Below are 14,578 nucleotides of genomic sequence, written 5' to 3'. Positions count from 1 at the left end.
CACACAGTGACTCCGATAGGTACCTTTGCAACACCTGACGCTAGATTTAGCCATGTTCACATTGACATTGTTGGTCCTCTACCCCCATCCAACGGTTGTTGCTACTTACTCACATGTATAGACCGATTTACAAGGTGGCCTGAAGCAATACCCATTGCTAACATTACAGCTGAAACTGTAGCAAAAGCATTTACTGAAAGATGGGTAGCTACATTCGGTGTTCCCGCAATAATAACCACAGATAGAGGTAGACAGTTCGAATCAAACTTGTTCCAACAACTATCCCAATTAATAGGCAGCAAACACATTCGCACTACTGCGTACCATCCAGCAGCAAATGGATTAGTGGAACGTTTCCATCGGCAACTTAAATCTGCTTTCAAAACGCAGAGCGAGCCTAACAGATGGACTGAATCACTACCACTTATTTTACTAAGTATCCGCTCATCATTAAAAGTGGATATTGGTTGTAGCGTTGCTGAGTTAGTGTTTGGATCCACTCTGAGATTACCTGGTGAACTCTTAGTCCCGGTCAGTAATTTTGATAGTCTAGACCCAGCCGTGTACGTTGACCGTTTGCGCCGACACATGTCTGAATTAAAACCAGAGTCTACAAGACCTAATCAACGCAAAAGTCACATTCATACCGATTTACATTCATGTTCCCATGTGTTTGTACGTGTAGATTCGGTAAAGAAACCATTACAACCACCTTATCAAGGCCCGTACCGAGTCATCGACAGAAAGAGTAAATTCTTTATAATCGAAAAAAATGGCAAACAAGATTCAGTTAGCATTGATAGATTAAAGGTTGCTCACATTGACTCAGAGACAAAATCTATAACAACACATGTTGTTGAAAAACCAACACCAGCCAGTGCCCCTGAACAGAAGTCGGAAAGAATTACTCGTTCTGGACGTCATGTACGGTGGCCAAGTAGATATGTACATACCGTAGTAATAGATAGATGAAATTTTGTAAATAACTTTTGTATATTATTATCGATCACTTCCTTGTGAAGTTGTGATCTTGGAGGGGGCTAGATGTAGTGAATTCCATTAACAGCTGCCAAGCATGTGTTAGCTTTTAGTGCTCGCACTGGAGACTTTTACCATTCCCCTATTGTATATGACCATCTGGGAATGTCAGCTGTAAATGGTGAACAATGAACTCCAAAACCCCCAGTGTAGTATAAAAGCCTATTGTAAGTTCCTTTGTTTACGCCTATTGAGCAGGCCCTAATCTTTTTCCTTAGTGTACATAGCCATATAAAAGCAAATGCAGACAATAAACCACCCTCACTCTTCTCCAGCTTTTGGTACAGAAAGGTTGTATCTCTCTAACTTATATAGTCGTAGTATTTAGGTTCATTTATTGTGGTTGTCCAAAGGCTGACTGGAAACTGAATTGGTAGTACACTACTCCTATACAGCAACCTTTCAGCTGGAGGACACCATTAGGGTATAAAGTAATATCTCTTAATAGTTAAATATAAATAGTAGTTAAGTAATTGTATTTGTGAGATCTTATTAATTTGAATGAAGTCAAAGCTGACCAGCGCCGCCAAAATGAAGCTTAATTCTGCCCAGACTCAGAAATAGGGTAAGTGTATATAATTGTAACCAAATACCCTATAATAGTATAAAACATTGTGAGAAACGGCTCCCTCTGAAGTGACATAGTTTTCGAGAAAGAGGTAACTTTACACAAATTTAATTTTCTACACCTCAGATTTAGAACTTGGAGGTCTCGAAATCAAGCATATGAAAGCACATGACTTCGTGTGACAAGGGTGTTTTTTCTTTCATTTTTCTTTCTTTTTTCTTTTATTATCTCGCCACTTCGACGACTATATTGAGCTCACATTTTCACAGGTTTGTTATTTTTTTGCATATGATGAGATACACTTAGTGATAAGACTGGTCTTTGACAATTACCAATAGTGTCCATTGTCTTTAACTCTTTGAGATTGTCAACAAATATTTTTGAAGGGCAGCTTGTATTAAAGGAACACATTGCCTTGGATCGGTCGAGTTGGTGTTTGAAAAGCGTTTGTAACCGTTTTTTATAAAATGCATATGGGTAGAAAGATGTTGTAAAAGTAGAATACAATGATCCACACAAACATGCCTCGAAGTTGCGTGGTTTTCCTTTTACCTCGTCGACTAACACGTCGGCCATTTATGGGGGTCAAAATTTTGACTCCCATAAATGGCCGACCATGTTAGTTCGCACAGTAGAAGGAAAAACACGCAATTTCGAGGCAAACTTGTGTGGATCATTGTATTCTACTTTTAAAACATCTTTCCAACCATATGCATTTTATAAAAAACGGTTACAAACGCTTTTGTTTTGACCAACTCGTCCGATCCAAGGCAACGTGTTCCTTTAACGTTTTTGTTTCATACAATACCGAGGTGTGAAAAGGTCTAAAATATAGCTCTTCTTAACCAATACCATTCTTTGTTTGTATATAATGCATTTATATTTTTAAGTATGTAAATATAAATATACATTTTTAAGGATTTATAAATTGAAAGTGCACTTGAAAGAGAGGCTTTCATTGGTGTTTTCCAATTATTCTAAATATGATGATTGTTATGGTAAGCCATGGAGCCTAAAAATATACAGGGAGACAAAGTTATTACACTAGACTTTGAAATTACAAAATTATTTCTTTATAAACAACACAACTGTAATAATTAACTTATAAAGAAATGTTAAGAATACAGATGAGCAATTGTAAACATTTAAAGGATTGGAAAGCATAGATATATATCGGTTTAATTTTTAGTCTGAAAGCTTGCTGATTGTGAATTTTATACTTCTAGAATAATTTTTTTCTGTTAAATATTCACACTGAAATGAAGTCATGTTTCAGAAAACTGTACCTCAAGAACACCTAAGGATTTTGGTTATTTACAGTCAAAAAGAACAGTGTGTTTACATACTGAAGATGGAGCATGGCTTTACACCTTCTTCTCCTGACTCCCTTTCGAATTAGAAGCAATTATAACTCTGTATTGTTACTTTCATCAAAATAGATATATAAATACAATGAGACAATACAAATTAAGCGTAAAGTCGAGTGTCTACACATCGACTGCGGATCCGCGCAGGTAGCGAATGCTCCTTTAAAATATGTAGGAGAAAGTGTAGATTCGTGGAATGTATGATCCTAAGGTGAGTACACTGTAGGTCACGAATCTACACTTTATGGTATAAAAGACTGCCATCATTTCATATTTAACTAATTAACGTTAATAATAATGCCAAAGTAACCTCAGTTTGTTATTGATTAGTTTATCTGTTTAAAAGGCTTCCACCGATTATGGGACACGAAGGAAAAAACTCTTGTTGTTAATGGAACAATTACAATAACCGAAACCGGGATTCGAACCCGCACGACAACCCAAGTGCAATTGGAATTTGGGATCACATTGTGGACTGAACAGCACATTCCTCAACCTTTTCATGAAACAAGTCCATTGTTCATCATACATTTCTATATGCACACCTCTTTTCTACATGGTTCTTCCGCCTGCTTGTTTCTTCCCATATCTTCGTGCGCCTGAAAAAGGGGCATAAACAGAGTTAGCCCTGGTAGGGCGTCAGTGTCGCGTTGTATGCAACATGAAGGCGTCCAACCTGGGCTAAAACTAACAGTGTCCTTTCCGAGACGTATACAGTTGTCGATTTCACCACACCCTTCCGAACTTAGGATTAATCTTAGGACTTAGGACGAGTTAAACTCCGTATCCAAATTCGTAAAGGAGGTGGGGGAGGGGGTTACTCGTCAAAACTCGAGATTATCATAATTTATCGGCTGCAGGTCCCCTACTCATGTGCTATTCTTGACAGTGTAAGGACTCCATTGTGCATCTGGTGGCATGTTCGGACTGTTTTTCAACTGTATATACCACGCAAGACATTGAACAGAGCAGGATTGGGGCTGCGGACATGACAAAAAAATACAAAGTCTCGCACATTATGGAGGGATGATACGAAACACTGTATGTAAAACCAAGATACTATTGGGGATGGCGTTTGCTGCAGTGAATCTGACATGAATAACATCAACTGAATAATGTTTAATATGAAAGGTAGGGCCTACAACTTACTCAGAATGGAGCCTCGAAAGTTTGAATAATATTCACCACAAAGCATAGAAAGGACTAAACATGGTAAGTTTCTCTTTTCCGTAGAATTACAATTATATTACACATGTGTTTTGAGGCATTGTATGGTGGTGTATCAATACAGTCAATCTACGGTAACACCATGTGTGTATCTTGCCACAGGGTAGATTAAGCTACGTCTGAAGTCTTGGCCCAGACACTAACCCAAACTCTGATGCCTTAAACTATTTCTTTGACGTCACTCTATTGTTGAAAGTGAACGAATCTACACTAAACGATTCGTAGATTCGTTAAGTGTAGATTCGTAACATAATCTACAGCTGAGTGTAGATATAGTTCAACTTGAAATTTCTTTCCAAACTGAAAGATAGGATGACGTGCAACAAAACATCGGCTATAGCTGAATATTTGTCATCTTTCAGTTTACAAAACTGACGTTGTACTCGATAATGTTGCAAGCACTGAAGTGTGTCTATATGTTGTAAAATATTTATAAAATGTGACCAACCATTGTTTGTTAACGCATACGAAATTAGATAGACTAGTGTTGTTACCATTGAGAAACCCAATTAATTGAATCTGTTATAAACCAATGGGGGAAATAGTTTAAGTCAGAGAATAGACTCTCAAGTGCAGATTCGTGAATACAATTTACTCGCCTTGGGCTCGTACATTCTATTCACGAATCTACACTTTATCGTCCATTCTCCTCAACAGAATATCTGAGTAATCCATTTAGTCGTCCAGAGTCATCCACTGTAAGGGAATAATAATAATATCAAAGTCTTATATAGCGCACGTATCCACCAAACAAGGTGCTCAAGGCGCTGAGTATATACAAACTCTGCTGATTAGAAACACCAGAGTTTGAATTCGGTGCTCTTAACCGCTCGGCCACGACACTTCCACTGGAATGTTCTGTCTTCTCCGCTAGTCCCATATTAACATCGATTGCACACTGTACAAATAGGTACATCAAATTATGTATAGTAATGTTGTATTTGTTGGTGCCATAGTCCTAGGGAAATCTGTGCACCGGAGATTATGTCCCCATATCGGAATTTAACATGATCTAAAGGAGGATGATTCAAAAGAGGGCGCTATATAGGAAGAAGTTTTTACGAAGTCCACCGTAGTGGAGGGTACAGAATCTCCTGCGATGTGGCAGATGATTGGACCGTAAAGTGATTTCCTACCATAAATTTCTTACCAAAAATATAGAACTATACAAGCAGTTAAAACTATAAAAGCACTAATGGGCATTAAAAATACAAAATCGTTAAAAGAGAGATTCTAGTTAATTATGCAAAAGGCACTATAAATTTGAGAAATAAAAAACAGCAACAAGGTATTTGAATGGGCAAGGCAACTAGAAAGTTAAACTGTTTTGGTCAAGGGGACCTCCTCGCCAGGGACTAATAAATGATTCCTGAGGGAATTTGTGAAGGAGGATAAACTATGGATAATTGTATCTGTAATGCAGGCCGGTAGTTCGTCCCATAATCTAGGGAATCTGTGAAAAAGAGAATGATGGGCAGCATTGGAACGAGCCAGATGATGGACAAATTTAACAGATTCGATATGTCTACAATTAATGGGAATTAGAGTGTCCGTGTCAATGTCAAATTTGTTATATAAACATTTAAATAACAAACGTAATTGAAAGGAAATGTCAGAATATTCAATTTCATTTACAGAATCAATTAAAACCCTTCTCGGCAGACCCAAACAAAAGCGTGTGAATTGCCTCTGTACCTTCTCTAGCGTTTTTTTGGGTATATAATTATTTTAATCGAGACACATTTTGTTTTCTGGCTGGTAAAGTATTTGGGTACTTTGTGTAACACAAAGTCCACAAATTTACATTAAACTTACACCGTTTGAAGATAATGATAGTAGAAAACCTACCTTAAAATATTAGATTCTGAGGTGCTGTAGTTTTTGAGAAACGAGTAAAACAATGTCATGAAAATACGTTTTTACATGCTATAATATTTTTTTTCATGACATTGTTTTACTCATTTCTCAGAAACTACAGCACCACAGCAAGTAATATTTTCAGGAAAGCTTTCTACCATCATTATCTTCAAACTGTGTAAGTTTAGTGTAGATCTGTGGACATTGTGTTTCTTGTCCTACAGAAAGTACATAGATGAGTAGACTTCAGGAAAGTTTCCACTAAGCTGCCTGTTAGTCTGTTGGGATAATGTAAAGAGTCGCGATTCTAATAAATTATGAGGTTACAGAAGTCTTTACGTGATCGAGGTCATGCTTGGTGCTTTTTAAAAATCAATAATGGTCAGTTATCTCGTTTGAGAAACCAGTCTGGCACGCCATCTTTTCTGTCAAAATGCAACGAAGTGAACACGTGTGTAATATGCGTGTCCGGCTTATTTTTATCCCGTCAATTTTTAATGTTCTGTTCGCTTCGCATGAACACTTAAAGACAACTTATGTATCAAAATGAAGAGGGTTCATGAATGAGTTAGTTGTTCAAGGATGTTATCTATAAATCATAATGAAAACGGCTGAAACAAACTTGCACTGCACTTGCCATTTGTATGTGTCATACATGTATCATTACAACATCAAGCCTCTTGACCCATACGTCTTGAACCAAGTGCCGTCTTGAACCAAATCTTTTTGACCCAAGAAGCGTCTTGACCCAAGTAACGTCTTGACCCAAGTAACGCCTTGAATCAAGTAACGTCTTGAACTAAGTGACGTCTTGACCTAACTAACGTTTCGAACCAAGTAACGTCTCGAACCAAGTATGGTCTTGCGTCTTGACCTAAGTGGCGTTTTGACCCAAGTAGTATTTAGCCCCAAGTAGCCTCCTGACACAAGAAGCTTCTTCTAGCACAAGTTGTGTTTTGACCCAAGTGGCGTATTGGCCAACAAACAGATTGAAAGTTTGTAAGAAACCTAATTACACTTGTCCGTATGTTTTCGCTTCGTTTATAAATATCACACCATATCTCCTCCAGCTTAAAATGTGATTAAGGCACTAGACACTATATTGGTAATAACACAAAATAATTGTTGCCAAAACAAGTTTACTTGGTAACGAGCAATGGAGAGGTGTTGATATGATAAAACATTGTGAGAAACAAGTTCTACTGAACATAGTTTTTGAGAAAGAGTTAATTTCTCTCAAATAATGTATTAGTATGCATCTGAAAGCACACAAAGTTGTGCAACGTTTTTTTTTTCTTCATTCATTATTTTCTCATGCAACATCGATGACCAATTGAGCCCAATTTTTCTCATATGTTTTTTATATTTTATGCATATGTTGGGAAAAAAACAAATAAGAAGACTGGTCTTTGATAATCACAAAATTTGTCCAGTATCTTTATTACTATGTTGGGATAATTTAGTAAGAAGACTGGTCTTTGACAATCACAAAACGTGTCCGGTATCTTTATTATTACAATGTAGCACTATCAACATAATACAAACTAAACGTATTTTGCCTTATAATGTACACAATGGGAATTAACATTAGCGCATCGAATGGGGACATCTGTGATAGATCATCACCGTAAGTTATTTCCTTCGGAACAGCGGAGGTACTGATTCGACCCAAAAGGGTAACATATTTTTTTTACATGCTCTCTAAATGCAAAATAGTGAAAAGGCAGTCTTTGAAGAGCCATATGAGGGTCAACTCTTTTTCGAGTGGTCTTCCACTATTTTAGATTGAAGTTTGCATCTTTTTTTTAGTGGTTTTTCACTCTGTCCTGGAGTGAAACCCCTCTAAAAGAATGAAATAACCACCACTCTTCTTGAAGAGCCATATGAGGGACAACTCGAAATGTAAAGAGTGGTGTTTTTCACTCTTGTACATTTAGAGAGTGGTAAAACACAACAGTCAGCAATATTATTAGACATTACACGTTACGCCAGCATCTTCACTATGAACACAGTTGTGAGTCGAAATGTAAGAACAATCCCAAAGACTCGTTTCATCCCCAGTACATACTACATCGTCGAGAAGTATGCTTCCCACTCCCCAGCCGAAGTGAGCAAAACTCCAGGCCGCAGAAGCGGACGGATAGCCGAGTTGTTTGCAGGCAACGTGTCCCTCATTTATTCCCCAGGAATCGTCGCAAACTGTGCCCCATTCCGAATTATAATACACCTCTACGCGGCCTTCATTTGGGCTGCCGCCATTGACCAGACGAATGAGATCTTGGCAAAGAACGGACAAACGGAAATAAAATAAATTCATGATAATAATATTCAATTCAATTCAATTCAATTCAATTCGAAGAAACATTTATTTCCACATTGACATTTGTAATTAGAGGATACACTGATATACATATAATGCGGAGGCATGTTCCGAAAAGGCAGGGCTTGTCAAGGAACAGCATTAAGACGGAAAACAACTAAAAACAAACAACATCTAGACAAAGGTAACCAAACAATGTGTTAATGCGTGTATACAAGGTTATACAAAACAACAAGAATACTAGAAATTGAATAGTTCATGAGAGACCAACAATAGAAAACTTCTGTTTAAAAAGTGCAACAGAATGTCAAAGCAGAAAGCGGCTTAATTAAAAACGATACATGTTTGTCCGCAACATTATTAATGACTACCCAATGACATTTTATACAACCCCTTACCTTTGTACTAGAAATTGAATAGTTAATGAGAGAACAACAATAGAAAACGTTTAAGCTTCTGTTTGAAAAGTGCAACAGAATGTCAAATTAGAAAGCGGCATAATTAAAAACGATACATGTTTGTCAGCAACATATAATGACCACCCAATGGCATTTTGTTATACAACCCCCTTGTATCCTTTGACAAGAGTGCCGTTCATTTAAAGGCAGTGGACGCTATTGGTAATTACTCAAAATATTTATCAGCATATAACCTCCGTTGGTAACGAGTAATGGGGAGAGGTTGATAGTATAAAACAGTGTGAGAAACGGCTCTCTCTGAAGTGATATAGTTTTCGAGATAGAAGTAATTTTCCACGAATTTGATTTCGAGACCTCAAGTTTAGAGTTTGAGGTCTCGAAATCAAACATCTGAAAGCACACAACTTCGTGTGACAAGGGTGTTTTTGTCTTTCATAGTTATCTCGCAACTCGACCAATCGAGCTCAAATTTTCACAGGTTTGTTATTTTATGCATATGTTGAGATACACCAAGTGAGAAGACTGGTCTTTGACAATTACCAACAGTGTCCACTGTCTTTAAGTGTACCACCCTGCCGCTTGGGGCAATTTGTAAGGGCTGCCATTTTCAGCTGGATGGCAACTATTGGCTTTCTCACTGCTAATAATCTGGTACATTTCCATACAGTAGTACAGGTCCGACCTTCTTCCGGGCCGCAATTTTTTTATTTTGTAGTTTAGAATTGCCATCCTCAAAAAATGTCCTGGTATTTTTTAAGAAACCCCCCCCCCCAAAAAAAAAAAAAAAAAAAAAACAATTGAAAAAACTACGAACTACGACTGGCAAATGATGTTGTACATAAAACAAACCTCTGGGCGGGCACCGGGCAAGACCCCTACTATTACCGGGAAGCCGGGCCATTTCTGGCCTGGGAGTTTTAAATGTGTATTTTTATTTACCATTTCAACTAGGCACTAGACACTATTGGTTGTTACTCAAAATAATTGTTAGCATAAAAAACTTGCTTGGTAAACGAGCAATGGAGAGCTGTTGATGGTAAAAAAAACTAAAAAAACAACAACATTGTGTGAAACGACCCCTATGAAGTTACGTAGTTTTTGAGAAAGGGTTAAATTTTTCACTCAAATATTTAAGACTTCAGCTCAAGCCTTTCATCATGCATCTGAGAGCACACAAAGTAATTCAACAATGTTTTTTTTCTTCACTATTCTCTTGCAAATTCGATGACCAATATTGAGCCCAATTTTCACAGTTTTGTTTATGCATTATGTTAGGCTACACCAAGTGAGAGTACTGGTCTTTGACAATTATACCAAACATGTCGAGTGACTTTAAGTCGTTGCAAATCCAAGCCTATATTATTTTCATTATTTTAAAAATGGTTATTGAATTGGGAAATTGATTGTGGATATCAATCATGTATATTTGGTTTGCGATAACACCATGAGTGTATCTACTTGCCAGGTAGAGTTTGTTCTTTAGAGAACTGTCTTTCTTTATTCTACTACCGCGGAGTAGATTTATCGGATGTTCGGGAGACTTCTCACGTTCTGAAAAGAACTGACCTGCTTTTTAACTATTACCATGCAGGGCGGATGGTATAGAAATAGGCTGGAACTACTACTTTAGTTTATATGATCGTGATTAACTGTCCTGCCGCGGAGTCAGTTCTTAAAATTGGTCTCAACGTTTCGACTGGCTTGCTCTAGTCATGATATCAATCATGTTTTAATGAATACTCACTTGTTTGGCACGAAACCCCGTAGTATCCTTGCACACACGTACATGTGAAGCTGTTCACTCCATCAGTACACGTTCCGCCATTCATACATGGGTTTGAGCTGCACTCGTTGACATCTATTTTCCATGGAAAGACAAGAACTCACATGAGAAAACAGATCAGTGAGTTAAGGTCAAGTTTTTAATTGGGTCAAAATTTTAATTGGGCCAAGTTCAAGTTTTTAATTTGGTCGAAACACTACTTGGGACAACATGTTACTTGGGTTGTGATGCTATTTGGGTCAAGAATACATAACTTTCATAAAATGTGACTTAACTCTATAAGTTAACCGTTTATACGCACCCGTTTCACAAGCAGGTCCATTGTAGCCGTCAACACACGTACATGTGAAGCTGTTCACTCCATCAGTACACGTTCCTCCATTCGTACATGGGTTTGAACTACACTCGTTGATATCTATATTTTCAATGGAAAGACAAAGAACGCAAAACATAAGTAAACAGATCACTAATTTAGGTCAAAAGTTTAATTGGGTCGAAACACTACTTGGGACAACATGCTACCTGGGTCGTGATGTTGTTTTGGGCCAAGACGCTATCTTGCCGCTATGTAGTTGGGTCGGGTCAAAATGCATTGAATGTTTTTAAATTTACCTATTTAGAAAGTCATTTCTCAAAAAAGGCATAAATTGTCTAAATAGACACAGAATTTGTTTGTTTTTACTTTATAGTATACCTACTTACATACGATTAATGCGAGAAATTGTTTAGGCTTATGCCTTTGTGACCCCATATCCTATCATTGGTTCCTTCCAAAAGGCATCAAGCTCTTTCTTGAATGTTGACACTGTTTTGATATGTACTACTTTGAGTGGGAGACTGTTCCAATCTTTAAAGTCACCTGGAAGTGGTATTTTTTCAAAATAAAGCTTTTGTCACTAATATATGTGTTTTGATGAGTGGAATGTGAATAAATAGTTAACTAAGGTTTTAAAAAATCAGTTCTTATGTTATTTACACATTTAAGAGTAGACCCCGACCCGAGAGGGCGCAGTTCGTGACGTAAATCGAGGCAGACTTTGCCTGTAATGCGTAGAGTAAACACAATTGAAAAGTACATGTACGGACCAAGTCGTGAGTTTGTACGTTTCAAAAAAATAAAAAATATTTTTTTCCGGCAATGCCGATCAGGTGTATTGCTGCTGAATGCAGCAAAAACACTTTTTGAAATGTACCAACTCACGACTTGGACGAACATGTACTTCGCACGAGTGTTTACTGTACGCATTGCAGGCAAAGTCTGCCTCGATTGACGTCAAAAAAGGGGTAGGCGGAGTCAGCCCCCCAAACAACTTTATGTATTTTTTAAACATATAAATCGTGACAAACAATTACTAAAAAATTTTTTTTATTGTTCGTAAGCATATACTCTTATGTTTGAAAGAAAAAAAATTCTATTTCCAGGTGACTTTAATAATTCGCTTTGAAAAGAAGTTCCTTTTTGTTGAGAGTAGGCTTGTCAGTTTAAAAGGGTTTGTTTGTTTGTTTGTTTGTTTGTTTGTTTGTTTGTTTGATTGTTTCTTTGCTTGTTTCTTTGCTTGTTTGACCGAGGGTTAGAGCGAGGGGCATTTGACAAGTCTATGGTATTGATAATGTATAGATTGAATCATTGATCTATTTTATGTATTTTGTATGGATAAATGGATGGGTTGCATCATGTTGCGTCATCGACCGCCATTTGATGATAACAAAATGGAAAGGTGCAAGGGGGAGCTGCTCAAAACTCTCAGCCGCTAATAGCCTTTCACGCGTGCAAATTTCATCCAAGATGGCGGTCACGTCGTGTGTGCGGTTCATCTTTGCTTACATTTTAAACGATAAAATTTCACCCGATATTGTTGTTTCCACTGAAGTTTTCTTGCATTTAGACAAAACACTTACTCTGAAAACTGTTTTAAAACCATTACTCAACTACATTTCGGTTGGGACTAAAATAAATAATTTCTGAAGAGATGGTGTAGGAGAGAATACATTATTTTCATAGAGTAATGTTAAAATAGCACAACCAAAAAGGTGACTTGACTCTAGTTAACCGTTTCAACGCACCCGTTTCACAAGCAGGTCCAATGTAGCCGTCAACACACGTACATGTGAAGCTGTTCACTCCATCAGTACACGTTCCGCCATTCATACATGGGTTGGAGCTGCACTCGTTGACATCTATTTTCAATGGAAGGACAAAGCACGCAAAATAAACAGATTACTGATTCCAGTCAAATTGAATGTTTAATTGGGTCGAAACACTACTTAGGACAACATGCTTCTTGGGCCGTGATGCTACTTGGGTCAATAATACATTGTTTTCCTTAAAGGTGTCTTGACTCTAGTTGACCGTTTATTACTCACCCGTTTTACAAGCAAGTCCAATGTAGCCGTCAACACACGTACATGTGAAGCTGTTCACTCCATCAGTACACGTTCCGCCATTCGTACATGGGTTTGAGCTGCACTCGTTAATATCTATTTTCATTGAAAGACAAAGAACGCAAAACATGAGTTAACATATCACTGATTTAGGACAAATGTTTAATTGGGTCGAAACACTACTTGGGTCGTGATGCCTATTGTGTCAAGAATATATTATTTCCCTAAAAGGTGTCTTGACTCTAGTTAAAAATTTCAACGCACCCGTTTCACAAGCAGGTCCAGTGTAGCCGTCAACACACGTGCATGTGAAGCTGTAATTTCCATCAATGCAAGATGCTCCGTTCAGACACGGGGCTGCTAAACAGTCATCAATATCTAAATCAATAAAAACATATTCAATCAAACTTTCTTAAACAGAAATCCCAGTCAGAGTGTTTGAACGTAAAATTATAAACTAGGAATTTTAAACCACTGGACACCTTTATTTTGGTAGTTGTTAAATTATTTGTTGTATCCCAAAATATGCAAAAAAACAAAACAAAATAATCTGTGAAAACTTGGACTCAATTGGTCACCGAAGTTGCAAGAGATCATTGAAAGAAAAAAAACCTTCTTTGCCTCAATGAATTATTATGCTTTCGGATGTCTACCAGGTACTTTAATATTTGGGAGAGAAACTACCCAAAACAACTATTAATAGCTCTCCATTGCTCGTTACCAAGTTTTTATGCTAACAATTATTTTGAGTAAACATTGCTAATAGTGTCCAGTGCCTTTAATAGATGTTTATTTTTTACAAATCTTTCTCTGGAACATACATCATTATACTCAGCCGATATCAATGTACTACATTGCCTCATGATGGCGATGTTGACCGCCATCGCGACGTGCTATATGAAACAAGGGACTAAAACCCTAGCAACCGATTTACTATCCCCCACGGCTGTTACCTATGTTCTGTTTCTGCATGGTCCTGGTGAATTACTGCACAGTCTCCACATATCGGGATATACACGTGAATTAAGGTGACTGAGCAGCAATGATTTACATGATGTGAGCCGCCCCCCCCCCCCCCCCGGTGATGGTACCCATATCAATAGCATGAAGTTTACCTTTAAAAATACTAAATTTGCTATTCGTATAATTTGTTTTGTAACTTTGTGTTTATATTATGTGAAATTTCCAAATAGATAATAATAACATTGACAGTAGTTGGTACTTTGCGAATATCTTTTGGTAGTTTGTTCCATTTAAAATTACCTTGAGAGAAAGGGAAATTTTTAACAGTCTTTTGTTTGCAAGAGGCTTGATGAAGGCAGTTGACTAGTATTAATACCTATGGCAAGGACGGCTTTTGTTTAATAAGACTCAACACAATCGCGACTGTTTTTGTGTGTTTAACTAAGCATCATGCTATGGTTTATCCTTGGATGATCCCGGAGCGGTCTATTTTCGCCTCGGGAATAAAGAACGCACCGAGGCGCGGCCGTTTTTGATTGACCTTTTCATACGAGACGGCCACGTAGTGGTTGCTAGAAAACAATATTGTACAATTTTTACGATGATTGGTTTTTCTCAAAATGACACGAAAGGTAATTGTTTTGCATTCATGCG

The 14,578-nt window shown here is 37.5% G+C and overlaps 1 protein-coding gene across 1 annotated transcript; it reads right to left on the bottom strand.

Moving 5' to 3' along the window:
- Positions 1-8,026: 8,026 nt before the first annotated feature.
- On the bottom strand, positions 8,027-13,845 carry LOC139939596 (uncharacterized). Its single transcript, XM_071935614.1, has 7 exons — positions 13,815-13,845; positions 13,226-13,339; positions 12,944-13,057; positions 12,644-12,757; positions 10,881-10,994; positions 10,541-10,654; positions 8,027-8,334 (listed from the first exon to the last, which is right to left on the bottom strand). The coding sequence occupies exons 1-7, from the start codon at positions 13,843-13,845 to the stop codon at positions 8,027-8,029; spliced, it is 909 nt and encodes a 302-aa protein (XP_071791715.1).
- Between the last annotated feature and the right edge of the window lie 733 nt (positions 13,846-14,578).

Source organism: Asterias amurensis, chromosome 7, assembly GCF_032118995.1.
Source record: "Asterias amurensis chromosome 7, ASM3211899v1".
In the NCBI taxonomy this organism is placed as follows: Eukaryota; Metazoa; Echinodermata; class Asteroidea; order Forcipulatida; family Asteriidae; genus Asterias; species Asterias amurensis.
This window is presented reverse-complemented; position numbering and strand designations above follow the sequence as displayed.

What these genes read in the sequence shown, in the direction of transcription:
- LOC139939596 (XM_071935614.1), bottom strand. Translation starts at nt 13,845, where the DNA reads ATGGCGGTCAACATCGCCATCATGAGGCAAT. An exon ending in CATCGCCATCATGAGGCAAT is followed by an intron (nt 13,340 to 13,814) that starts GTAGTACATTGA and finishes TTATTGATTTAG; the next exon opens with ATATTGATGACTGTTTAGCA. An exon ending in TGGACCTGCTTGTGAAACGG is followed by an intron (nt 10,655 to 10,880) that starts GTGCGTATAAAC and finishes CATGGAAAATAG; the next exon opens with ATGTCAACGAGTGCAGCTCA.